At 54.6% G+C, this 25,027-nt stretch overlaps 8 protein-coding genes across 8 annotated transcripts; 3 read left to right on the top strand and 5 right to left on the bottom strand.

Moving 5' to 3' along the window:
* Positions 1-38: 38 nt before the first annotated feature.
* Positions 39-3,186, top strand: CLUP02_00212 (uncharacterized protein; the record flags this gene model as incomplete). Its single annotated transcript, XM_049279264.1, has 8 exons — positions 39-127; positions 184-335; positions 411-531; positions 587-848; positions 905-1,021; positions 1,103-2,405; positions 2,473-2,852; positions 3,145-3,186. The coding sequence occupies 8 exons, from the start codon at positions 39-41 to the stop codon at positions 3,184-3,186; spliced, it is 2,466 nt and encodes an 821-aa protein (XP_049135221.1).
* Positions 3,187-4,161: 975 nt separating this feature from the next.
* On the bottom strand, positions 4,162-6,648 carry CLUP02_00213 (uncharacterized protein; the record flags this gene model as incomplete). The annotated part of the gene is made up of 1 exon (XM_049279265.1): positions 4,162-6,648. One exon carries the CDS (start codon positions 6,646-6,648, stop codon positions 4,162-4,164), a length of 2,487 nt encoding a protein of 828 aa, XP_049135222.1.
* A 1,544-nt stretch (positions 6,649-8,192) lies between these two features.
* CLUP02_00214 (uncharacterized protein) lies at positions 8,193-8,480 on the bottom strand (the record flags this gene model as incomplete). Its single annotated transcript, XM_049279266.1, has 1 exon — positions 8,193-8,480. One exon carries the CDS (start codon positions 8,478-8,480, stop codon positions 8,193-8,195), a length of 288 nt encoding a protein of 95 aa, XP_049135223.1.
* Positions 8,481-9,359: 879 nt separating this feature from the next.
* Positions 9,360-10,273, bottom strand: CLUP02_00215 (NADH dehydrogenase; the record flags this gene model as incomplete). The annotated part of the gene is made up of 2 exons (XM_049279267.1): positions 9,360-9,868; positions 9,922-10,273. 2 exons carry the CDS (start codon positions 10,271-10,273, stop codon positions 9,360-9,362), a joined length of 861 nt encoding a protein of 286 aa, XP_049135224.1.
* A 639-nt stretch (positions 10,274-10,912) lies between these two features.
* On the top strand, positions 10,913-16,592 carry CLUP02_00216 (general negative regulator of transcription subunit 4; the record flags this gene model as incomplete). The annotated part of the gene is made up of 7 exons (XM_049279268.1): positions 10,913-10,956; positions 11,060-11,126; positions 11,202-11,314; positions 11,365-13,133; positions 13,200-13,433; positions 13,832-13,867; positions 14,146-16,592. The coding sequence occupies 7 exons, from the start codon at positions 10,913-10,915 to the stop codon at positions 16,590-16,592; spliced, it is 4,710 nt and encodes a 1,569-aa protein (XP_049135225.1).
* A 746-nt stretch (positions 16,593-17,338) lies between these two features.
* CLUP02_00217 (ion channel protein) lies at positions 17,339-20,378 on the bottom strand (the record flags this gene model as incomplete). The annotated part of the gene is made up of 3 exons (XM_049279269.1): positions 17,339-19,355; positions 19,461-19,840; positions 20,367-20,378. The coding sequence occupies 3 exons, from the start codon at positions 20,376-20,378 to the stop codon at positions 17,339-17,341; spliced, it is 2,409 nt and encodes an 802-aa protein (XP_049135226.1).
* A 669-nt stretch (positions 20,379-21,047) lies between these two features.
* Positions 21,048-22,792, top strand: CLUP02_00218 (uncharacterized protein; the record flags this gene model as incomplete). The annotated part of the gene is made up of 4 exons (XM_049279270.1): positions 21,048-21,133; positions 21,193-22,352; positions 22,495-22,562; positions 22,643-22,792. 4 exons carry the CDS (start codon positions 21,048-21,050, stop codon positions 22,790-22,792), a joined length of 1,464 nt encoding a protein of 487 aa, XP_049135227.1.
* A 1,166-nt stretch (positions 22,793-23,958) lies between these two features.
* On the bottom strand, positions 23,959-24,729 carry CLUP02_00219 (uncharacterized protein; the record flags this gene model as incomplete). Its single annotated transcript, XM_049279271.1, has 2 exons — positions 23,959-24,261; positions 24,319-24,729. 2 exons carry the CDS (start codon positions 24,727-24,729, stop codon positions 23,959-23,961), a joined length of 714 nt encoding a protein of 237 aa, XP_049135228.1.
* Between the last annotated feature and the right edge of the window lie 298 nt (positions 24,730-25,027).

Genomic DNA, 25,027 nt, shown 5'->3' on the forward strand with positions numbered 1-25,027 from the left:
CACTGTCCACACGAGCAGGGCGTCCAGGCCCTGCTGCAATGGTACCATTGCGCTCTGCGAACTTTGCGAAGTACCTACACGTACAGGCAGGGAACCTGGAACACGCGGCCCGCGGGGAGTTTTCCAGGTTCCATTGCTGGCGGGATCGCCCAGCGGCCGGGGTCTAGGGCTGACGGGACCAAGGTTCCTCCTTCTCACATCTTCCACCTTCATCTCCATCTCAATAACCTGCAAGAACTGCAAGCAGTCAGCACGGCATCACGAACAACACACCCAGGTGCAGCCCAGGCGGTCTCTCATAATGCCGTGTTACCCGCAGTGGTTCACGCCGTGTTGTTGGCTCGTTCGTCCCAATTCATCGTGTCTACGAGCTGACAGCTGGACAGCCTGATGATTACCTTAGTACACAGACAAACTCAGCTCTGCTCAAGATGCCCTGAACTCAACTAAAAGAGACGGTCATTTCAAACGAAATCAACATCTCGGCGCTTCATCTCTAGACGTTCTGCCAGCCGAGAAAGCTCTCGACTCGTAGAGTCATCACTCATGTGCTTCGAGGTCAGCAACCTGCATGAGCTCATGCAAGCAAGGTACTTGCATCCTTCGGCATTTCGCTCACCTGTGCTCGGCCGGATTCGGGAAGCCTTGAGAAAACCAGTCCTTCTGAGATTCTACGAATCAGAGTCATTTGTTTGCTGCACTCTGTCAACCAACGAACATCACTACTCAGCTTTCTACTATCATTTCAATCCCATGTTGTCACAGCCTTCATCAGACGAGCTATACGATGTGGCTCTCATAAAGAAACCCCAAGCCCCAAGTCTCCGGCACTTGTAGACAATGGCTGCGTGGACGACAGGCACACGGAACGACTTAAGACTAAACAGGCAAGGTTCATGATTAGCCATCGCCAACGACTTCCCAAAACCATGCGGCTGAAGGCCGTCGGTCAGGGGTAGTTCCCAATGGCTTTATTCACAGAGACATAATAGCATCATCCCCTTTACAAAAAGATACTCACGTTTGTAGTGTTTGACAAGGCAGCCATTGCTTGCCTTCATATCTCAATTGTATTGAGATATCTTTTCATTCTGTCTCATAGTCCAAAGGCTTCAGAATACGGGGTTTCCTCCTCAAGGCAATGTCCTCCGACTCGGGTACAACACCTACAGACATCATCACCTATATTGGTGTTCCTCTAGCCGTGCTCGGTGTCCTCCCAATCCTCTACAACACCATTGCGACACTTGCCGCGCGATCTCGAATCAGGCGCATGCTCCGTCATGCCCGCCTAACAGCTCTCACTCGCTCCGACGTCGTGAATCGCGTCATCGAGGTCGACCTCCCCCGCTACGCCGTCACGCCCTGGGACCGCTTCGATCACCGCGACGAGTACTGGTCCCTCGCCCGCCACCCTTCCTCCATCCCGGGCGGCACTTGGACGACCTTCAACTGGCGCACCAACACCATTGGCCTCAAGACGCAGAGGGTCGAGTACGCAGACCAGCTGCGGCAACCGCAGGTCGATGTCACTTTTGACGAGCTGATCAGCTACCTCCTGGATCTTGGCGCCGTGCCCGATGCTCACGGATGGAGGCTGCTCAGAAGCACAGGGCTGTGGACTCCCGTCGGCTGTACCCTGATGCAGAGTCCCGATGGACAGCATAATGCCCTCACCATTGCGCCTCTGAACGACTCTGACGGCCATCTTTCGCTGTCTGTAAATTGGTCCTCACACTGGACCACGAGGAGCCATGAGTCTCTGCCCCCGTACTGGGTCCGGCTGGTACCACTCCCTAGTCCAGCAGCCACGGCCATTGAGCAGGATCATGAGAAGGGTGACGACGACGTCAACGCAGAACCAGAAACGAACAGCGGAAGCATCAAGAAGAAGACGATATCCCCGTCATCCTCCGTCGCCAGCATATCCCGCGCCGCAAAATCCAACGCCCAAAACCCAATCGCCTGCAAAATCTCCTCTCACGGCCTCGTAAGCGCCATCCCAGAAGACGCCGACCACCCCTCGACGAGCCTCTACATCGAGCACGTCCGCATCCGACCGGGCCACACGGCCGGTCCATGGTTCGCCAGCGCCGCCACGGCCTACGGCACCTCGAGCGCGACTATCCTGTGGAACTACCGCATCCCGGACGACGTCCTCGCCTTTGCGCGGGGCTCCTCCGTCCCCTGCGGCGTGCTCGAGGTCCTGGGCGTCGTCGACGGAACCCAGACGCCCGAGTGGGCGAGCTCGCACAACGACACGCGGGACAACCTCGATCTCTTGCACCGGCGGATGCGTGATCAGATGAACGCCATCGCGGCCGAGCAGCAGATGGATCCGGTGCGGAGGGAGCAGGCTGTACGGGAGCGCATGCGCAAAGAGTCTGATCAGCACATGGACGACGGTAGGCTTTCCCGTTTCCTCCCATCTCCCTTACGGAAAGGTACTGGACTAACATCGAAAACCCGCAGTACGAGACAGAATGCGCCTCGACGCCCGGCGCCGCGAAACCCGCGCCCACGAAGCAATCCAATCCCCCAAATGGGACGCCGCCCTCGTGGCAACACACACCCTCCCCTGGCTCCAGCAACAAGGCCACTTACCAACAGACGACATCATCACCCTCCGCTCCGTCGCCGCGGGCCTCTTGCACCGCATGCTCCTCGACGGCGCCTTCACCTCCGCCCTCTGCGCCGTCCTCGACGCGTGGAAGGCCTGGGCCGACAACGGCGGGATGCGCAAGTCGGACCTCGAGGCGCTGAGAGAGGGGCCGAAGGCGCTTGAGATGTTTGCGCTCGCGAGTGTGTTAATTGCTGTTATTCGTGACGTCGGCGGTGCGGCGGAGGGGTCGGTAAGTGGGGATTTGCAGGAGTGCTTGAGGATGTGGCGACAGGTTAGGCGGGGATGAGGGATGGATGAACAGAGGTAGGGGACATCTGATGGATCTGTCATTAATCACCATGAGATCAACCTCTGATTAATATAAAGAGAAATGCAAAAAGAGTTCACCACCGGTGTGGCTACATCTCTTGGTGCTCGTGCTGGGATTCGAACTCGGGTACTCTCGCTAAGCCTGTCGTCGAGTAGGCTGGTTAGTGTAGATAATTGATTGTTGACCATGAACCACTCCACCACCTAGCCAGTTTGACCTGACCCGTCGACCTAGACGGGCGCCGTCTGGCTAGTGACTGGAACGGGGTTGAGGGGGTATATATAGGCTTCGGTAGTGGTGTGTTGTCGTATATGGGATGAATACGTTGACGGGGTCGCGTCCCTAGTTATTATAGGGGTACTTCTTTAACCCGTGTCTTCTGGGCAAGCCCAAAGGGGTATTCGAATAAGTGTACGCTCCCAACGCTATAAAAAGGCTAGAGACTATAAAAAGGCTAGATAGAAGGTAATAGAGAAAGAGGAGGAGGAGGAAGCTAAGGAGGAGGAAGCTAAGGAGAACGAGGAAACTAAAGACGCGGAGGAAGCTAATGAGGAGGTCGAGGAGGACGATTATGAGGATTAAAGAGAAGACGAGGGGGATGGGGAGTTGCTTTTGGGATCTAAGGGCCTTTTTGTAACTTAAACACCTCTTACACCCGGCTGTATCGACCATAACACCTCCCCCTCCCCCTAATACTCTGACTATAACTATAATAATATCAGTGGACCTGTTTTGAAGATATTAACCTAGATGCCCGTAACCTCGCAAAATACGGTATCTATAGCCCTAGCGTTAACCCTCGGCGCGCCCGCTTTCACTGTGCCAACTCCGGAAGCTTTTACTACAGTTCGCTAGCAGGTTTACTAACAGAAAAGCGAGTAATCCTTTTCGATCTCGGTTGGACTCTGGCAGCAAGGCAAGGTAATCACGTAAGAGGAACTCATTGAGTAGTAGTTCAGAGATTGATTCGAGCAAAACGTCAGGCGGGTTCAATTCTACCACTAATAGCGAAGCAATAATCATGCTCTCGATAATAACCGTTGCATACCTGCCTGGCCCAGCCACTGTGTCCATTCTTTGTTGCCCATTTCCCAAACCCTTGTAAGCCGGCCGAGGCCAATCCAAACTCCAACGCTTGAAAATAATAATACCAATAACATCGCCAACACCCCCCTTTCAATTACAATCGAGTAGCAAACACCTCAAAAGGCGAATCGAAACCGAGCTCCTACAGCTCATCATCCTGATCTGAATCAAACACAATGATATCGTCCTCGTCACCGCCGTCATCACGTAGCAGACTTTCAGGCAGCATCTGGCTCTTGGACAGCAATTGCGAGGAATCCATCTGGAACGTCCCTGGCGGCAGGTGGACGGGACTATCGTCCTCATCCTCGTCGTCCACAAAGATGGGCAGGCTCGAGTTGTTGTTCGAGCGCGTCGGCCGCCGCGGCGCAGACCTGAACTTAATGGGCGACTGGGAGGGGCTCGACGCCTGACTTGCCGTCGTCGCCTGCGAGGGCCGGACCGCCCGCCGCGGCGTTGGATTGGGCGGGCGGCTGAGGGGCGTCGGGGGCAGAGCTGGCTTGGTGAATTGGGGGAGCTCTGTGCCGAACTTTCGAGCGCCGCGACCGCCGCGGTTCCTGGTTGGGGTCTGGCTTGACGGTACCAACAGGTCGGCGTCGGAGGAGTGGTGCTGGGTGGAGTGCTCAATGTCGCTTCGGAGTTGCTCGGCGAGCTCCTGGGAGACCGTCTGCTCCTCTGAAGGACCTCCGGCGGCCGGCAAAAACTCCTTCCTGCCGATCTCGGGTTCCGACACGATATCATCTTCCTCTTCTCCGTCTTTACCGATAACACAGCAACGCAGGTTGGCCATCAACTGTCCGACGACGGCGGGCGGCACGTAGTTGTACTTTTGCGGTGGTCCGTGAAGCCAATCCAGGTCCATCATTTCCCGTAAAGACATTGGATCATTTAGCTGGAAGACCTTCTTTAGATGATACGCAAACTTGGAACCATTGTTCTGATTGAACTCCGCGTTGCCGACCCCGTCCTCATCAATCTCACCAGGCGATTTGGCCTCACTGAAGCAGGCCATGTGCCGCAGTTCCGCAACAGGCTTCGTGACGTAAAGCCACATGCGGGTGACAGTGTGGGGGATTCTGTAATTGCGGAATTCGTGGTTCTTCTCGCCGGCAACAATAGCCTCCATGTGCTCGGGATGTATGGAGATAAAGATGTCGGTCCGATCGCCCTGTCGCCCCATGCCGTGAATGACGCTGTAGGGTAGCCGCTGGCTCTCTAGTCCTTGGGTGTAAGGGGTCTTTGGTGTCTTTGGTGTCTCGACAGCCGCCTTTCCTTTAGCCTTGGGAGTTTTCTGACTCGGTGTGGGCGTCGTCTGAGAGACGGACTCGTCGTTGGTTTCCCTGCTCGCTGTCTTAAGAACACTGGAGCCACTGTCGTGTGTAGGCTCTGGTGAAGACGTGATGACCTCCACGGTCTCTCTACGGTCCGAATCATCGCGCGACAATTTGGGAAACACAAACGGCTTCGATAGAACCACTGTCGCGTCCTCCTCGTCCTCTTCGTCATCATCCTCTTTGGCGGCTGGGGCGACGTTTTCCTTATCAGAGTCGCCTTCCTCCGCAGGAGACGCTTCTTTGGATGCTACTTCCTCCTCGGATGAAGCAGGAACCTGGTCCATCTGAAATTGTGTGTCTTCGCCGACGGCCTCGTACCCCTCAGCTTCCTCATCCAGGATTTCAAGATCATCGAATTCATCCTCAGAATCTGCAATCTCGACCAGAGGTGACCTTTGTGGCCTGCGAGGGGATGGGCTGACTTCACGCTCTCCCTTCACTTCCTCATCTTCTTCCATGGGAGCTAGACTGGCTGTAGGATGGGGCGTGATGAAGCGAACATTTTTGGTGGGCTGCAGTGGCATTTTGCTGGGAGATACGATTTGGCTCGAGCTCTGGCTACCGGTCGTCGCATAAGAATCCTGGACTGTCAGAGTTCGTGGCCGTTTGACGGATGCTGTGGGCTTCGGGATCGGTGACATTGTGTTTGTGGACTTGTCTTTCAAGGGAGACCTTTTTGGCGCCGGGCTGTACCTAGCCAGCATCGGGGTAAGCGGGCTGCCTATAGACGATGGAATCTCATAAATAACGCGTTTATTTGTTGGCGTCTGCGGAACGACGGAGGGTGTCCTGCTGGGCGGTTTGCTCGACTGCTTCTTGCCAGGCACTTGGTTCTCCTTGTCGTTGCCGGAGGGCAGCACCGGTTGGTCCTTTTCGACCTCATCCTCCGAGGGCTGGAATTGCCATACGTCCTCCTCCTCTTCCTCTTCTGCCGTGGATTTCTCGGATGATCTTCGCGACATCTGCGTCAACGTTTGCGTGTGAAAGGATGAGCTTGGCGTCGGTTCGTCTCCCATGGTCTTTCTCCTTCTCTTCCTAGGCTTGGGCTCCTCCTCTTCGTCGGATAGATCAAGGCGCAAGGGCGACGAGCGCGTGGTCTCAAACATCTGGGTCAAAGTCTTTTGCTGGTGGTTGGCAATGCGAGCGGTTGGTTTACGAGCGCTATACGTTCGAACTTCGGTTCGTCGATGCGGAAACTTTGCCTGCTTTGCCGGCTTGCTAGACTTATAGACTCGATCGGGAGATGGGTTGGCGGCGGCGGGAGTCCGGCCGCTGGAGCGAGTTTGTGGTGACATTTTGGATAATGGTGCAAACCGTCACCGCAAGGCGTGAGCTTGATCGCTTCCAGAGCGCGCAGATCGTTGATATCAGCAATTGTGTGCAACGTTGACTCAGACGCAAAGGCAGAGTGTCAGCGCAATTCCTCGGAGACTAGACCTCGTTCAGTCCAAAGGGCGCGTCGCGTACTCGAGTGTGGGATTGATTTACGCGTGTAGTGGCGTGTGGGACGTGGTGACATCACATGCATGTAACGGGGCGGCGGGGAAATGCGTGGGTGCTAGATAGTGCCTCCTTTTGCTGGGTAACTGCATTATTTAGTCTCTGTTCCTCTCTCCTATTGGCCTTTCACTCAACTCATTCAACTTACAATTCTGAACATGCGCAAGGCACATACTGAACGTAAGGCAAGGTAGATAAGGTAAGCTATCTCATGAAACTTCAATTTGTGTGATCCACAATTAAGCAGGCAATTGAATCGTTTGAAATCATTTCATTACAGTATGAACAATTACGGTTTATCAAGCCTCCCGTATCTCTCAGAACCCACTCAAGCAAGCTGGTTATTCGCGTTGATAATACCAGCCTTAGGTTGGGTGGACTGCGTGACAGCAGCCTTGATCGTCGCTGAGGTCTGATCAGGGTCAAGCTTGCAGTTGTACTGCTGCATGATCGCGAAGACTACTATCTATCCATACCCAAAAGCCCACTCGATAGCCGTTCTAATGGTCTGTTCACTGTAGTAGTGGTGACAGCAGTTGTAGTAGTGGTGGTTGTAGTTGTTTGAACGTTGGTGGAAAGAGGTGAGATTATAAGGCGGCATGGGGCAATTCAAACAGCTCATCTACCTGCTTATACTTCGGAGGAATCGGTGGGCTTCGCCAATTCCTTCTGTCCTCAGTACTCAGATATACGCAGTTCATCATACGATTGTTAAGCTTCATGCCGGCCGAAAGGCTATGCCCTGATGTCTATACCAGCAGTAGTAGTGGAAGCAGTAGTGCCAGTTGTGGCAGAAGTGCTCCAAGTGTTTCCAACACATGACTTGCTCCTTGGAGATGTTCTTGGTGAATACCACCTGGCGTAAGAAAGATTCCTTCCCGCGAATTCAAGGGAGGTCGACAACGCAATGGAGCTGACAGAAGTGCTGGGCTCTTCCAGCCGTTAGGCTCTGGCTCCGGACACACCGATGCCTTGGCACTCGAGTGTTGATGATCGGAGGAGATGGCCGACTTGGCTTTTCGAGGTGACGATCGTCGAGATTCATATTTTCTCTGTCTGATATTGTTCATGAGCCTCCGAGACATGGTAGAGTATGCTTCGAGCGGGAAGGTCTTCTGTTGTTTAGCGGACGTGAATCCCTTCCTTAGGGACAATGTCTTGTATTAAAGTTCAAGATCCCGTGGGCATGACATCGACCCTTTGTGAGTCCTTGAGAACCCATCTCACAGCTCTTCAACGAATTGAAGAGATTGTGAGGCCCGTTGAATGTACTAGGAGCAGGCCGTCGTTGTGTACGTGTGACTTGTTTGGTGGCTCTGAGAGAGAGCAGACTGTTCATCTAGAGCTTCTTCCCGGTGATACGGTGAAGAAGGCGTCTCAGCCTAGACTTGGACTTCGTGGAAGTGTCGTTTGAGGCGAGAGAGACTGAAGACGATGATGTAGTAGCGCAGGTCTGCTGCTTGCAGTATCCCTCAATGTAGCCATTGATATGGTCCTCAAGATCAACCTCGCAAGATGCGAGGTCGAGGACATGGGCTTGGTGGTATTGCATCTTGGCCTTGTATCTCAACTCCTCCAGCATGTCCGCAGACAAGAGCTGGGACCTGGAAACGGCAAATACAAACATCCTGGCTGTAGTGTGGAGTGAAGTTTGAGGAGAGAAGTAGTTGGTATGGAGAGCGTGATGTCTTCGGAGTATTCAGTGAGAGGTGATGAGCAGAGATATTGAGTCTGAGATGAGTGACGAGGACGTAGGAACCAGGGACCATTGACGACTTTGTAGCAGACCAGTTGCCCTTATATATGATGAGGAAATGAAATACAATCAGCGTCAGGTGCAACACTGGGTTGGCCTTAGAAGTTGGGTTGATAGTTTGGGTGGCACTCGGGGGGTTTCTCCGTTACCATGGGACATGTCTGGTACCCTCGCGGTTCAAGGCAACAAGCCGTTAAAAGTGCTGGTATCGAGCCATGATACTTTCCCTTATAACTTCCTCGACAACAAGTAGCCATGTCCTTTACTTACGCACGTAGTCACATCATGGCTCACTCTGGACTTCCCTCGCTGGATTGGGTTTGAAATCGTGAATTAGGCACCTGATCATGCTTCACTGTAACCTGAAAACATACTCGATGCCATTTCGGTCGAAGACGCGTTCTGAGCACTGGTTTACAGCCAACGTAACGTAGGCGGAAGAGGGTGACACAGTCAGTACCAGGTCCAAATTGGTCGACCTTGGAAGATCAGTCTTATGCTCGAAATTGGGTCCCTTGTTGAATCAAGGCTTTTAGTCCGTTTTCTGAGACTTCTCCAGGACCATGGGACTCGAAAACCGTTACAATTTCGGGAGGCGTTCTAGTCACTGGCGCAGAGCCAGCAAGGCCCACGCTCCTCACCAGCATTTCAGTGCAGCCACATAAGGTTCAAGTAAATAATGGGACGCAGAATGGTTGTACAACAAAGAAGATTCTAGAGTCAGTTATATACACGTCAGAATCTTCTGATCTATTTCTTCGGCTCCTCCTTCTTCTCCTCTGGCTTCGGCGTAGGCAGCTTGAAGGTGTCGGGGCGTCTGTCCGTGCCAGGTCCAACTCCCTCCCAGGCACTTGAGCCGCCCTCAAAGTTGCGGAAGGCCTGGGTAAGCTCAAGGGGCTCGGTAACGATGCGCTTCTTCTCCTCGTCGTATCTGACCTCAGTGTAGCCAGTAAGAGGGAAGTCCTTTCGCAGGGGGTGACCCTCGAAACCGTAGTCGGTCATGATTCTGCGCAGATCGGGGTGGTCGGCGAAGAAGACGCCGAAAAGATCGTAGACCTCACGCTCGTACCAGTTGGCTCCATCGAAGAGGGAAGTGACACTGGGAACGGGGGACGCCTCGTCGGCGTAGGTCTTGACACGGATGCGCGAGTTGTGGCGGACACTGAGAAGGTTGTAGATGACCTCGAATCGCTGGTCTCTGGTCGGGTAGTCGACGGCAGTGATGTCGCTAATCTGGGTGTACTCGGCCGAAGTGTTGTCTACGTATTGTTAGATGAGAGTGACGCTATATCGTGGATCAATTGACACTTACACTTGAGGAAGGTGAAGACGGGAATGATTCCCGAGGGAGAGACGTAGATGGTGAGCTCGTCCTTCCAGACGGAGATCTGCTGGACGTACTTGGGCAAGCAGCCCATGATCCAAGAGCCGTATTTGTGGAGGTTATCGGCCTTGGAGCCGTACTTGTCGGCAGGGTTGATGAGAGGAGCCTTGAGGGTGCCAATGTGCTCGCGAGGAGACTTCCTCAGGTTTTCGGCATCCTTGGGATAGCCGGTCGGGAAGCCGGCCAATTGAGGGATTGAGGTTGAGAAAGATCGGATCTCGCTGGGGCGGCAGTTACGCAAGCCCGCCAGAGCTCTACTACGATAGAGCTTCGTTGCCATTGTTGCGATTGTTGCAGTGCTGGGGGGCTTGTTGCCTCTGGGGAAGTTGATTGATGATGCTGTGCATTCGCGATGCTTGGGGATTGAAAGAAGCTAACCGGCGGTAGGTCCACCCCCAGGGTGGTACTTTTGACACTCGATGCGGACCTGAAGGTGCCAGCGACCTGGCTGAACGAGGTGCTCACAACCTCTGCGTCTTGACGACTTAAAACTTTGCAGCGAATTCAATAGGACTCAAAGTTTTAGGTAAAATACAATTCCCAATATTGAGCACCTTCCTGAAATTTGTGATTTCCTTTCAAAAGTCCAAGCAACCGCACCTGCCGTTACTCAAGAGCGTTCTTTCCTTCACGATTGCCCAAGCGACTGGGAGGGGTGGATCTAAATTCTGCTGACTTGCAATATTCTCGGTCCCTTGATTGGCTTGTCATCAGTGCCCAGCACGTGACGGCAACCAGTGGGTCCATCTTACCTAAGGCACCACACTCTAGTGCAGCAGACGACCCATCTGAGAAAGGCTTTGGCTTCACCTCTGTCTGGTATTGAACAGCTTCCCTCTCCTAACCACCTCCACTCACAAATCGAAACCCAACCTTCCCGCAACCCCACGAAATATACCTACCGCCACAGATCGTCGCCATGGCACCCCAAGACACATTCATCGACGAGGAGGATGATACATGGTATGGTACCTTATTTCTGACCTCGCGCGCATCTTGCTTGCGTGCAACCCATGCGTGAGACCTTGAGGTGTTGGGCATCGTGAACTGACTCTCTCCACTACAGCCCGTTATGTATCGAGGAGTTCGACCTATCAGATCGGAATTTCCGACCATGCCCTTGCGGCTACCAGGTACGGCGACAGCGACTTCCATGTTCCATCGTTCCTGCCTCGGACGAAGAACCTCGACCTCTAACAGTTTCATAGGTGTGCCAGTTCTGCTTCAACAATATCAAGAACAACATGAACGGCCTGTGTCCTGCATGCCGAAGACCTTACGACGAGAAGACAATCCAGTGGAAGGTTGTCACCACGGAAGAGTGTGTACCCCTCCTGCCACCTTGGTCGACGCCACACTGACAAACACTAGGGTCGCCGAGTTCCGAGCAAACATCCAGAAGAACCAGAAGAAGCGAGCTGTGGAACAAAAGCAGAAGGAGGTTCAGAAGCGCGAGGTTGAGAAGGAAAACCGCAAAAACCTTATCGGCGTCCGGGTCGTTCAGAAGAACCTGGTTTACGTGACCGGTTTGACACCTACAGTGCGAGAGGACGAACTACTCAAGACACTTCGCAAGCCCGAATTCTTCGGTCAATACGGCAACATCCTGAAAATCTCGATTAGCAGTCGGAAGAGCCAGGACGGCCAACACCAATCTCTCGGAATTTATGTGACTTTCGAGAAGAAGGAAGACGCCCAACGTTGCATCCAAGCTGTCAACGGTTCTCAGAATGGCGACCGCGTTCTCAGAGCCCAGCTTGGTACCACCAAGTACTGCTCGGCCTGGCTGCGGCATGAGCAGTGCACCAACAGGCAGTGCATGTTCTTGCATGAGCTGGGTGACGAGGAGGACAGCTACACTAGACAGGATCTATCCTCGATGAACAGCATAAGCTCTCAGCGGCCCCTCCCTGGGGGTGGTTCCTCGAGCAGCGGTGGCGGACCGTCTCGCACCGCTTCTCGACAACAGAATACCGCACCGCCTGCGGCTCCCGCTTCTCAACCCATGGCACGATCGTCAAGCAAGGACGGCTCCGAGAATGGCGGCGACGGACCAGCTCTGCCTGCCTCTGCCAACTGGGCAAGAAATCCTCAGCGCAGCCGCAGGGGAAGCCACGCCACTAGTGGCGCCGCTTCAAGCCCTGCAATCTCGACAGCCCTCCCCGTCACCACCGAGGCAGTACCCGAGGCCATCGACGAGACCCCCTCGAGAAAGGAAACCCCCGCACCTCCGACCGAGACCAAGGCCCCGAAGCCGACTGCTCCTGCTGACAACCGAAAGTCCAACAGCCTTCCAGAGAATCTTCTTAGACAGCTGCTCAAGGCTATGCAGGGCTGCCCTTTCTCATACAATGCGCCGGATACGAACCAGATCGAGACCATTTACCCTCCCATGTTCGACACCCGCGGAGGCGAGAAGAGAAGAGCCATGCGCGAAGAAGAGGAGTCGCGCCTCGGCGTGGACCAGGAGCAACAATCCGAACCTCAAGAGGCCTCGGAAGGCGAGCCGGAGACTGGGGGCAGTCTGGCGCTCGGTGGCGAGCCCGAAAACCGAGATGTTGCGCGCGACGTCGTCTTCGAGCAGCGTAGACCCGGCACTCAGCCTCCCATCCAGCGCAACAACAACGACGGCCCTTTCGGTCCCGCACTTGGCTCTGGATTTGGTCAAGCTTCCGTCTCTGCTAGTTCTGTTGGTGGCAGCCGATCCATGACGCCTCAACAACAGCTCTTCGTTCGATCTCAGAGCGGCTTCGGCGATCACTTGCCTCCTGGGATCCCAACTGCGCAGCCTTCTGCGGTTCAGCAACAAGGTGGCGGCCACAACAGACAAGGATCTAGGTTCAGCTTTGCTAATGACACCGCCGGCACTTCAGCTTCAGTCAAGGTTGCCGCCAACCCAAGAATCATGGCCCAGCAGACGGCCATGATGCCTTCCGCTTTCCACTCGCAGCCAGGCAGCCAGTATTATGCACCCTCCATGCCCGGACCTCCTCCAGGTCTCAAGTCGACAGGAACTCCGCCAAACATGTTTGGACAGGGCCAGTTCGGTGGCGCCTTCGGTGCGACTTCCAAGGATTCCGCCGAGCTTCTCCAGACGTTGATTCGGGGTCGGGGAACCAATGGACAGGGTCATGATGCTGGTAAGCGTGAGTACATGTTATCTTCTTTCTCTAATCAGTACCCATCCTCTACCTCCTCCACCCCAGCTCCTGCTTCGGGCCTCCTGGCGTCGCTCTACGGTAACCAGCCTGGAGCATTCCAAGACTTCGGTCCCAAGCAGAAGAAGAAGGGGAAGAAGCACAGACATGCTAACACTTCCTCCTCTGGAGGAGGTGGTCTAGTTGATCTTGCGGACCCGAGTATCCTGCAAGCGAGAATGCAACACCAGTCGCAGAGCAATGCCGGAGTCGGACAGGGACTGTTCGGTGGACAGGGCCAAGGTGGGTACAACCCGAACATGATGTACAATACGCGTTTCCCAGGCGCAGGCTGGTAGCCTCGAGAGACAACGCGATAGATGAGGTGTCGGTGTTGGTCGTTTACGGGTTTTGTTTTACACTTCATGTATCATGAGGGGGAGGGCGTCGCGGCATATCACAGGCGGACGACCGCTCTTCAAAGGGACCGAGAGCGCACCGCACATTACACGCGCATTGATTCAGCGAGCATTGCGGAAAACATCAGGGCTGCTCAGGGGAGAGTGGCAAAGGGTTGCATTTGGCGTCGCTTCACGTTTTCTTCTGGGCAAGCAAGGACCGACACCTACACTTCGTCTCGGCATTATACCTCTTTTTTCATTTGGGACCGCACGTCGTCATGGTTAATGGGATCACGTCAGTCAGGCAAGCCATCATCGTCTTCCAGTCGCCTCAATGTACGTTAACTCGCAGACCGTCCTCCCGTTATGAGGATGGGGGTGGCACAAGGACCAATATAGCACGTTGCTCATACTTACCGCTCGTTTGTCCTCGCAAATCATCATGGAAGACGATGATGGCAGCCGTGACTTGTCTTGTTCCTGTAAACATTTGTCCATGTATATAAACTGTTGTCTCTCGTGCTGCTACCATGCTTTATTGTCTCTTCTTTTCCTTACTTGTCTTTAAGGAAAACACCACTTCTAGGGAACCCCTTGGCTAACTGGTTCCCTAGATGACGATCTCTTTTCGCTCGACGATGAGGCCACTCTATCGGTAGACAAATTAGTCTCTGACGACCCCTTGCCGAGCTATGTCGGTACCTTGGGCGGACTATCACGACCAGCAGCTCCGACCCCTCCACCTGGTCTCGGCCCTCCACAAAGAACCGCATCGCCGGCTCCACGACAAGCACCAATCCCCGTAATACCAGTCACACCACTGACGCCCTCGGCTCCCAAGCCAGCAGTCCCTACTATGGCTAATATCGTGCGGACTGGCACACCAGATCAGGCTTCTCGCAAGAAAGCCGGTGGGACAGAAGCCAAGAAGAACATCAAAGCCTTGGCTGTTGAGAGTGGGCTATCAAAGGACATTGCCTCTCAAGCATCTCCCTCCAAGGGGAAGTCTGTATTGCAGTTGCAGGAAGAGGATTTCCCAGCACTTGGAAACGCCCCACGGCCTGCGACCCCAGCGAAGTCAGCAGCTGCAACTCCAAAGATCGCCCCAGCGAGCATCAAGAAGCCCCATCCGGCAGAGGCTGCGACGCCGGCTTCAGGTCCATCCCCCGTGCTGGCTGTTGAAGCGCCCAAAACTACAAAGGCCACGGAGAAGCCCGTACCGGGTATCTTGAACATTGCCGCCGCTACCAGTGCAGCTCAGCCAAAGCAACCAGAGACCACCACCACGGAGCAATCTGACGTCTCGGCCTTCCCAGCCTTGCCAACACCAACGACTGCCAGTGTAGCATCACCTATCGCGAGAGCAGCGCCCAAGACTTTGCGAGTTGTACCGACACCCAAAGCCGAAGTGCCGCCAGCTCTACCATCAGGTGCCGCATTTTCTGCGGCGGCAAGGGCTGTTTCTTCCGCCTCTGGACGTCCTGGAACACCGGCTAGCGAAATCATTAGCGATAGCGCCTCTATCGTCTCCGCATCTGTGTCTGCTTCTCGTACCAGCTCACCACCCCCTACCAGAGTGGGAACTGCACCTGTCCGCAACACAACAAAGAGCCAGCAGCGCAAGCAGCGAAAGGAGGCGCACAAGGAGCAGTCCGCTTCCATTACTGTTGCGCCCAAAGTCGTGGAAACCGAAGAGCAGGCTCCCATCCTCGGACGCAAGAAGAAGCAGAAGAAGGAAAAGCCGGTCACATCGGCCCCCACACCAGTCAAGAAGCCCGTCGAGCGTGTCGCCACCCCGCCCCCTCCTCCCAAGGAGCCAACTCCGCCTCCCAAACCTATCGTCGAGAGAACGGTGGTGGATCTACCTCCTCCCAAGGGCAAGGCTGCTAAGCAAGCCGCCAAGATGGCCAAGGCAGCGGAGGAGAAGGGCAAGAGTAAAGAAGGAACACCTTCAACGCCAACACCACCGCCTCCTGTACCCACAGCTGTTGCTGTGCCAGAGGAGTCTCAGGATATTGCCGACAACCCGAATACCTTTCCTGAAGTTGTCTACCATGCCCTGCATGAAGCGGGCGAGGTTCCCACCGCGGAACTACTTGCCCTCCTCAAGCCTTTCCTCGACGCTCACTCTCGCTTTGATAGGCCTTCCGCTGCGACCCTGAGCAACAACCCGCCTCCTACGGCTACGACCAAGAATATGGTGTCCGAGGCAGACCATGCTATCCTACTTACTGGTCAGCCGGTGCGCAAGATCATGGAAGGTCAGCGTGTACTCATTACGCCCAACGGGGATTGCCTGAGAAATCTCACCGAAGAGGAAGAAGGCAGATATCTTGCGCTTCAGAAGTCTGTAGCAGTTGGTAGTGACCAGCCCGACAGCTTTGTTGCGCCTCGTCATCAGGCCCGTCCGGGTGGCTTCTCCCTGATCAAAGGCAGAGCGGTACCCAACGGGCCCCCATCCTACTTTCCACCCTCGCCCAACGCACAAAAGATGTTCTCCGATGACCCTGTTAATAAGATTCAGCGTGAAGAGGCCATCAGCTACATCAACCAGTTTGTTCTCCCGCGACTCAACTTGGGTAACACCAACTTGTTCCCGGGCAGCTGGAAATCTGCGCCTGGTGCCAAGGACGCCTTATCTGCACGAGAAACAGCCGCCGCCAGCCTTAACTCTCTCGCTCCATACATTTATGGACACGACGCAGCAGCGGGCGCAGGCATCTACTCCGCCGAGAGCGGTGGCTCAGGCAAGGACATTCCCGAAGACGAGACACCGTTTGGCGGTCTGGACTCGCCACAGCACCAGCAGGGTAGCGAGGGCTTCGTCACCGACGCCTCCCCTTCCACCATGGCGGCCGCCGCCGCACAGGTGGACGCCCAGCAGAGAACTGGGGCTGTGCACCCTAAGTTGCCTGGCACACCACTCAATGCCATGTCGCTCATGAGTGTCGAGGACGCCGAGTCGGCGCTGGGTATTGCGCGCAAGGAGACGGAGAAGCTCGAGAAGGGGCTGAATCAGGCTATGAAGCGCAACCGGAGGCTTCTGCTGGGCAGTAGATGACTAGCCGTGAGTCTTTTAGATCTCGTGAAGCGAGTCGTTGTGGCTGTTGCCGTGCAGACCCTGGTGCTGGGGGTTGGCATGGTTAGGACCGTGGTGGATTTGCTTTCTGGCGCTGGTGGAAGTGGAATGAGATGGTGAAGCGTCTTTTTCTTCTTGAATAGGAGAACAATATCGTTAACAAGATGAAAGTGGAGAAGAATACCTTCTGGACAGACAGAGGAGGGGGTTTGTTGGATGTTCCTTTCAAAAGCGTTTGGAGAAAGCGTTTTGATATGAGCATGTTTTTTGCTGCATGTTCGGATACGTGTAGCGGTAGTGTATGTATATTTGTATTCTTGAGAAAGGCAATGCCCTAGGACTACTGGCATACCAGATAGCCTTTCCCACGGTTGGAGGCTTCTGCACCCTCACGTGGGGATGGATAAAACTTAATGATACCGATACCCCCCCTTCTCGCTATGAGATATCAAGGTTATTCTTTGTGTGTCTGGCCTGTGTGACCCGTGGTTTTGTGGGTTAAGTTGCTTTTGCTTGACATGAATCTGATGTGGATGATGCTCAAGGTTTTGAAATTATGCTACCTCTCTTATGTATGTATGTTGTATGTTATGTAGATCATGAAAATGTAGCTATCCTATCATGTATGAGCACTAAGTGTGATGAAATATCTGAACCGGCCAAAGTGTGTCTCAAGATTACATACGTGGGGAAAATCGCAATACAAATGACAATTCAGAAAGGGGGTATCACGATCTCAACAACTCATCAACCTCGTCCCTCCCCTTTCTCTCATCAGCCAGGTCCCGCTTCCGATCCACCGTACTCTTCCTCTCGAGCTCCTCGCCGCGGACAACGTCAAGCTCGTCTCGCAGCTTCTCGGTAAGCTTCTCCAGGATCCACTCGCACTCCTCCTGGCTGCCCATCAGCGGCGACTGCGAGCCGACCCAGGACCACTTATCCTCGTCGGGGCACTCCGCCTCCGTGTGCTCTGCGTTTTCCTCATCGACAACCCCGTTCCGCCGTCGTTTCTTGGCTGCCTTTTTCGCCTTCTTCTTGGAGTGGATGTGCGGGCGCGCCTTGCGGTGCGTGGCGGAGCTGGATTCGTCTTCGCCTATGAGTTTGAGGTACCACGCCCACTCGGCAAAGGTGTATCGCCGCGCGGGCTTCTCTTTGGCGTGTCGGCGGACGGCGGCGATTTCGGAGATGAGGAGAAAGTGGTAGTCTGCGCGGGAGGCTGGGAGGGCGGAGGTGGGGTCTCGGACGCGGGAGAAGGGGCGGCGGCGGCGGCGGCGGGTCGTGGTGGTGTTGTTGTTTGTAGCGGTGGTTTGGCGGTCACGGGGTGATGGACGGGCTTGGGAGTCTTTTGGTTCTGGCGAGAATGGTGGAGGGGCGCGGGAGGTTTCGCGGTCTAGGACGGTGGAATAGGCTTCTGTCTCGTCGCTTTCTTCGTCGTTATCGTCGTCGTCGTTTTCTTCCCGACGTATGCGGCGGGCGTTGGAGAGGAAGCCCGGCGGGAGCGCGTCGTCTTCGCCATCCGAGTCTTCATCGGAATCCTCGTCGGTGGGGTGGAAGAGGAAGCCGCAGGTGAGGCGGTGGAGGACGGACATAAGATCCTTGCGGAAGCCGCGTTCGCCGGGGAGGATGGTGATGTTGCCGAGCTCGAGGGTAGCGTCGCGGACGGCCTTGACGACGGTGTCGCCGGCGTTGGAGATCATGACCGTCATGGTGGGCAGGGCGAGGAGGGACCAGAAGACGAAGAAAGCTTTACCTGAGTTGGAGACGGGGGTGCGGTCGCCGTAACCGATCGTCGTGAGAGTGACAAAGGCAAAGTAGAAGCCCTCGAAATAGGTCCAGTTCTGGTAAGGGCGCTCGCACTCCTGAAAGACTTTTGCGCCGACGAGCCAGAGGACGAGCCAGGAGGAGAAGGAGACGGACATGGCCATCCAGCGGCGGCGGGTCGAGGCTTGGTGCTGGATCTTGCGCATGAGGTTGAATTCTTCCTCGCGGCGCGCGAGCTCCGTGCCGGGTAGAGAGGGAGACGAGGCGGCCGAGGCGGAGGTGTCGTTGGTATCTGGGTGGATGGGCTTCAAGATCTCGTCTTTGCCCTTGCGCGTCATTGTGCGGATGAGCTGGCGGCGCTTCTTCTCGACCATGCGGGCATCGAGCCTGCGGCGGCCGCGCTCGAGGACGAGGCTCCGAATGGAGCCGATGACGAGACCCAGGGAAATGACGCCGACAAGGGCGTAGGGGATGAGGAGGGCGCGGCCGAGGGGGGATGCGGCGGCAAAGTCGCCGAAACCGACGGTGAAGAGGGTGACCTGGGCCCAGTAGACGGCGTCGAGGTAGGACCAGCTCTCAATGGTAGAGAAGACCAGGGCGCCAACGAGCAGGTAGCAGAGGAAGAGGATGGTCTGGAGCATGAGGGTGCGCTGGGCGGTGGTGAGCTGGAAGTCCTTTGCGTAGTGACTGGTGGCGGCGCCGTAGACGGTGACAACCATGAGGGAGGCTGTGAGGAAGTAGAGGATGGCGGCGAACATGCCGTAGTAGAAGGCCTGTGAGAAGATGTACTCCTCGGCGGGCTCGATGACGAGAGGCCCCGCGGCGGTGGCGTTGAGAGCGACAAGGCAGATGGCGGACATGTACCAGCCCACGATGGTGATGGGTTGGGCCAGGGAGAAGCGAACGCGGCGGGCCATGTTGAGGAGGAGGAAGACGTTTGAGATGATTGCTATCGCCAGCTGGATGGCGTTGACGATGATGAGCCTGCAAACATCGTTAGCCTCGTGTCAGTGTTGACGGATGGCTCACACATGAGAAGTGTGAGGAATCGTGAATAACACGAATGTCTGGATGAGACGGGGGTCTGACCATTTCGGATCCGGCTCAAAAGCGGCGGTGGTGATGTCGGTACCGGGCGGGTAGTGCTGTCGCCAAGGCCGGACGAGGGCACAAATACTGAACGCCGAGGCAACGGGGCCGAGGGTGCCGGCGATCATGGGAAATGCGGAGGAGGCGAACCACCACCGGCTCGGGTCGAGATGTGCGACATCGTTGGCAAAGCGCTTCTCGCTGTTGCGGGGGTTCTTTGACCGCTCGAGCTGGCCGATGCGCTCGTCAATGTTATCGCCCAAGTCGGCGTCGTTCATGGCGGCGTCGAGGTTGGATCGAGCGGCGAGCCGCGCGGGGCAGATGAGCGGGTGCGGTGTGGTGGATCCGCCGAAGGTGAAGGCATTCCCGGCTGGTGCAAGCTACCTAGGTAAGATTTCTCAAGAACACGACGCTAGAGTCTTGTGAACGATTATCTTGACAATTCTTGGCCGTAGTTAATCACTAAGTTGAAGAAGAGGGGAATTCTCGAAATCTCCTTTTTCTCATCGAGGTTGAGGATCCATAGAGTCGGGAGTCTAGACTCCTGAAAGTACTACCGGTATCCGTGCTAGCCGGGGTGCCCCAGACGGAGGGGGATGAAGGCACTTCGCGATGACGTCTGTTGGGGGATGCCGAAGAGGGTGTGCACTCGCGCCTTGTTTTTCCTCTCGTTCTTCTTCCTCTTCGCGTCTACTGATCAGATAACTGAGACACGTCAAAAGATGTGCTCCAATACGTAGCGAGGAACGCAACGGACGGGCGTTTTGTTGCGTGGCCTAGTTTAGATTGTAAACGGCCGGATGATCTCTGTCTGACCATCTCGGATTCTCGAGTGTGTGCTTCCCTCGCGAGATTCGGCGATCTTCTGTCTTTGAAGAAATATTTGGCCGCCAGTTACGCCGTGACCGTTTGCACCATTCGTCCTTGGCATTTGAACTTATATATATCTTTCTTCGCTTGGCATGCAATATGCCCCCCAGGTCGCATGTCGCCAACAGATTGGTGTCAATCATCAGACAGATCAGGTCACCCATGCCTGCAGTAGGAGAGAGCTCATGATCTCTCCCGAAACAGCGATCCCTTGGCTCCATTTCAGCGGTGGTTGCTCCGGCGCTTGGGGTCAAATTCTTAGGTGGTGCCAGGACACAGTAGCACGACGTAGACGCTACTGCAACAAAGTGGGAGTCGAAGGGGACCCTTGACCAAGAACTCGAAGCTTAGCAGAGGTGACGTGTGGGGGACAGTTTGCGGCGGTGCAAACACGAAGGCTGGAGAAATGGGAGATGATGGTGGTGTGGAGGAGACGGAATGGCCGCTGGTTGGTCCGAGGGTGGTCCCTTTACAACTTAGTGAGAAAAAAACGCGTCTGGGGAATGGCAGTAGGTTGTTTACTCAGATAACTAACTCACTCAAAATCATACACTTACATCCAAGGTACTCACATCAGTATGAGTGTATGAGTGAGTGAATGAGTGAGCGACCAACTGAACATGAGTATTTCAGTAGCTCGTCCTGCTATTGTCTCATATTCATAGACGATGAGAAGATGGCCGGCACCTTGGCTGTCGTCTCGTCTGCGCCCAACTCATGTCTTTCAACGAAGATGTTTCCATCTTGACAGGCCTGACATCGAGTCCGTCGATGTGCCTTGTCGCTCCTCAGGGGCCATCACAGTAGAGTATATCTCACTCCATCCCACCAGGCCATGACTTCTATTTAACGCAAATATCAGTCTTCACAATGTGAACCGTCATCCCGCCGCAACTCCTTTGATGGTGTACATCCCGCCCTTCTCACCAACCCCGGGATACCTGACCCCCATCCCCCACTTCCTCATGCCGTACCCAACGGCCGTCATCAACTACCGATGGTCCCCGTCCCGGTCCGAGTCTCCGGTCTCCACCCCACCGGAAGCCGAACACGACCCAGAACCCGACTTCAACTTCACCACGCCTCTCACATGGCCCACCCCCTTACACGACGTCCTCGCCGGGTATACCTGGATCACAGAAAACCTCCTACCGTCCGGCACCAACTCCCGCCGCGACATTTACGTCTACAGCTCCCACGCCGGCGCCAGCATCGCCACCTCTCTAGCCCTGACTGAGTCCCATCACCATGCCCGCATGGCCGTCCGTGGACTGATCGCCTGGAACGGCATCTACAACTGGTCCATGTTTCTCCCGGACCACAAGATCAACAGGCCCGCCACCGCGCGCAGCAAGAAACTCCCGCCACGGCCTGAGGAAGGGTCGGCGCTGCATATGCTGCAGATGAAGATGGAGAACCTGTTTCGCTCACCGGTAGACCTGTTCGACCCGTTTGTGAGCCCTAGTCTTCTCTTCCAGACGCCCGGCATGAACGCGCCGTCAAGCTTCATGCAGGCGGCGGCCGTGTCGTCGTTATTGGAACGGCTTTCCTCTGTCAACCCGGACGTGAAGCCGGCTGATATCCTTGGCTTTACAGAAGGGGTGATGATGGCAGCGCCGAGGCGGAGTGCGCTTGTGTTCCCGCCGAGAAAGTCGACGCTCAAGCTGCCTCATGCTTTGTTACTCCATGATACCCCGACTGAACCTGTGACGAGGCGTAAGACGACGACGAGGAAAAGCAGCTTGGCATCTTCCATGGCTGGAGAACTCGCTTCTAGGACGGCGAGGAGACGGAAGGTGGCAGGGCACACGTTTGAAGCCCAGGCTACGGAGCTGGCGGGGTTGATGAGGCGGAGCTTGGAGAAGCTTGAGTTCAAGGCAAGACTGCAGTGGGACGAAGATTTTGACGTGGAGGCTGAGGCTGAGAGACGGGTGACCGTCGTCGAGGTTGGTAAGAACGAGGGTCTTGAGCTTGGTGAGCGTGGGGAGGATGCCATTGCCGAGTGGTTGGAGGACAGGATACGTTTGTGATACCCATCAATTCTCCTCTCAATTCTTTTTCTCCCCTTTGAAGGGCACCGATCAGAACTTATCATGGCGCAATGGGCTTTTCGTCTCGAACCTTCTGTACGGCCATGGCATGGGGCATGCTGATGGTGCCGTAGCAAGACGTGGTCATCAGGGGGTTGACTCTGAGCTCTCAGTAGCCGGTCCATCCACACAATTTGGGGCTGTATATACCTTGGGTAGATAGACGAGCGGGTTATATGGCAGGAAGGTTTTGGATTGAACTGGCATACCTTTCTTCCCAAGGCTGTGCGCAAGTTCACCTACCTGCCTCACCTCCATGCTCCACACCCGGATGTCTTTTCCATCTCCCGTCCATACCCTCATGAGGCGCTCCAACTCGCTTTGCTTTCACCAGATGAGGCGGTACCGCTAGATCAAGTGCACTTGGTCTAGTGGTATCACCTCAGCATGCTGAGGGAAAGCAAATATCCCGATCGGGCCCTCTCTGGTTGCCTCGCGGGACGCGCAAGTTCGAGCCTCGCTCGAAATTGGGCGTGTACCAATCTTTTGCAGTTTTTTCGGACTTCATATTTCTTATCTACTGTTGTGAAGTACGGTTAATGTATTAAAAATGATTTGGCTTCATGTAAAAGGTGTCTTTCGTATTGGTTTTGGCAAATTTGAGTGAGTGGTAATAATTGCGAATAGCCTCATGTTATGATTGTAGCCCTCCTCTTTTCCTAAAGCTCAGGACAAGCGATTCACTAAGCTGAATTGAGGCGACTACCGCGAGTAGCTTGCTTATTGTCAAGGCTTGAACGGAATGCTCGATGTATATCTTAAGACGATGGCTCATTCCGGTCGCACGAGGACGCCTGCTCTCGGCCCTAACGCCAGATCTTCATTTCAACCCCCTGAGCGAGATCATAGTATAGCTACGATCTGATTATTGATGAAGTGGTTCGCTTTAGTATTCGTCGGATCGGCTAATGTCCGGAGACTATCGACAACGTCAGGGAAATTCATACAGAGCCTTTGGATGTTGGGATACAGTCAAGTCGATGACGAAATTGATTTCCGCTCGACAAATCCGACAAGCAGTTCCACCGCTATTATCACTAGGATTAATATCTATTGAAAAGAGTATGTAATATCACGTACATAAGAAAGACTTTGATGCGAAAGAGGTAATGATTATGATATGAGTGGTGAAAGGGGTGCTTGTTAAGATGTATAGTAGGAAATCAATTTTGTCACCCACTTGACTGCCATGACCTACTCAGGCTTCTTAGTTATCAGAAAACCCTTTGGTTTCCCCTTTTAACTCCTTGGCTAGTACCATCGTGTATCACCGTTTTATTGAATACTCACTCAATGTTTGTTCCAGCTATGCCTTCGTTGATGACGGTCGCCCGTAGTGGCTGGGAGTAGCTCATGGCGTGTTGCCAAAATCACTGGGGGCAATCTCGCAATGGGTTTTCAATCGCCGGTTTATATTGCACAAACATACGTGTGATACATAAGGGATCCTTCACTACTTTGGGCATAACATGAGTGTATGCCTCTCCGCTGTCTCGATAACCGTGTGTTTCCCCTTCCAAATCGTGAACCCTTCAAGTTCACCAAATCGCCGTGCTAACCGTTGCTAGTTGGGCATTGCGAGTCCCGAAGAATTGATGCCCCATATCGCTTAGCCATAAGGCTATGAGCACTGCCCACGGAAGAATGCGCAGTAGTATGGCCTGTCCATCCATATCCATGAATATTCCCAGACATACCCCGATCACGATTCCTATCGCTATAACGGCGTCTTGATGTTTGTGTCTGTCGTTCATGTGATACAGCATCGACGCCCCGATGCCATAGGTGATCAGGCCGACCATCAGCATGCGGGGTGTCGGGGTCGTGAGGATCTGGATGACCTGCGCAGAAGGTATGCGTTAGCTAGTTTTCAGAAGAGAGTATACTATGCCACGGACCATTTGTTTCGGGGAGTTTCCTAAGAGATTTCCTATCCCTGAGTGCCATCCCTCGCCGGATACCTCAAATTGGGCGGAAAGTCCAGCGTCCCAAGAAGTCGGATGTTCGAGAGGTTCTCGCGTCTGGCCAAGAACAGCGTTCTCCTTCAGAATCATCGAGCCAAAAATCGTCCCCATCTCTGCTGCCAACTTCGCCATGCGACTCTTTGGATAGCGGGCAGATCTCTGCTTCCAGGCGCCAGGTGTCGAAGGCAAGGGTTTCAAGCCCAGTTTTTCCACAAAGTCCATGGAAAGGAATGTAGGCCTGAGTTCACGATGCTGCGAATTATATGCTGGTTGAGCCCTGTCGAGAAGCGCAGCAATGCGAATTTGCCCCCCTCGTGGAGCGGATGAGTTGACTCGATCAGCCATTTCGTAGATGTTCGATAGGTTGTCTGTAGCTTTCGTCCCTACAGAGTATCTCGAGTTGCTTCTTGTTGTTTTAGCAATGTTGCTGGCTGGTTCAACGCCTCTTCAGAACTCAAGTGCGGCCCAACTCCTCACCGAGCCTTACTGTTGCACTAGGTATTCGTATTGAGCACTGCCACGTAATCGAGGGCCAACCACATAGTCGGCCTCACTTCCACCGCGTTACACAGCATTTCAATCAGGACAGCTGCCCAAAGAGACCTTGGGTTCCCTCTTTATGCCCTCTCCCCTCCTAACTTTG

The sequence above is a fragment of the Colletotrichum lupini genome, chromosome 1 (assembly GCF_023278565.1).
Source record: "Colletotrichum lupini chromosome 1, complete sequence".
Taxonomy (NCBI): domain Eukaryota; kingdom Fungi; phylum Ascomycota; class Sordariomycetes; order Glomerellales; family Glomerellaceae; genus Colletotrichum; species Colletotrichum lupini.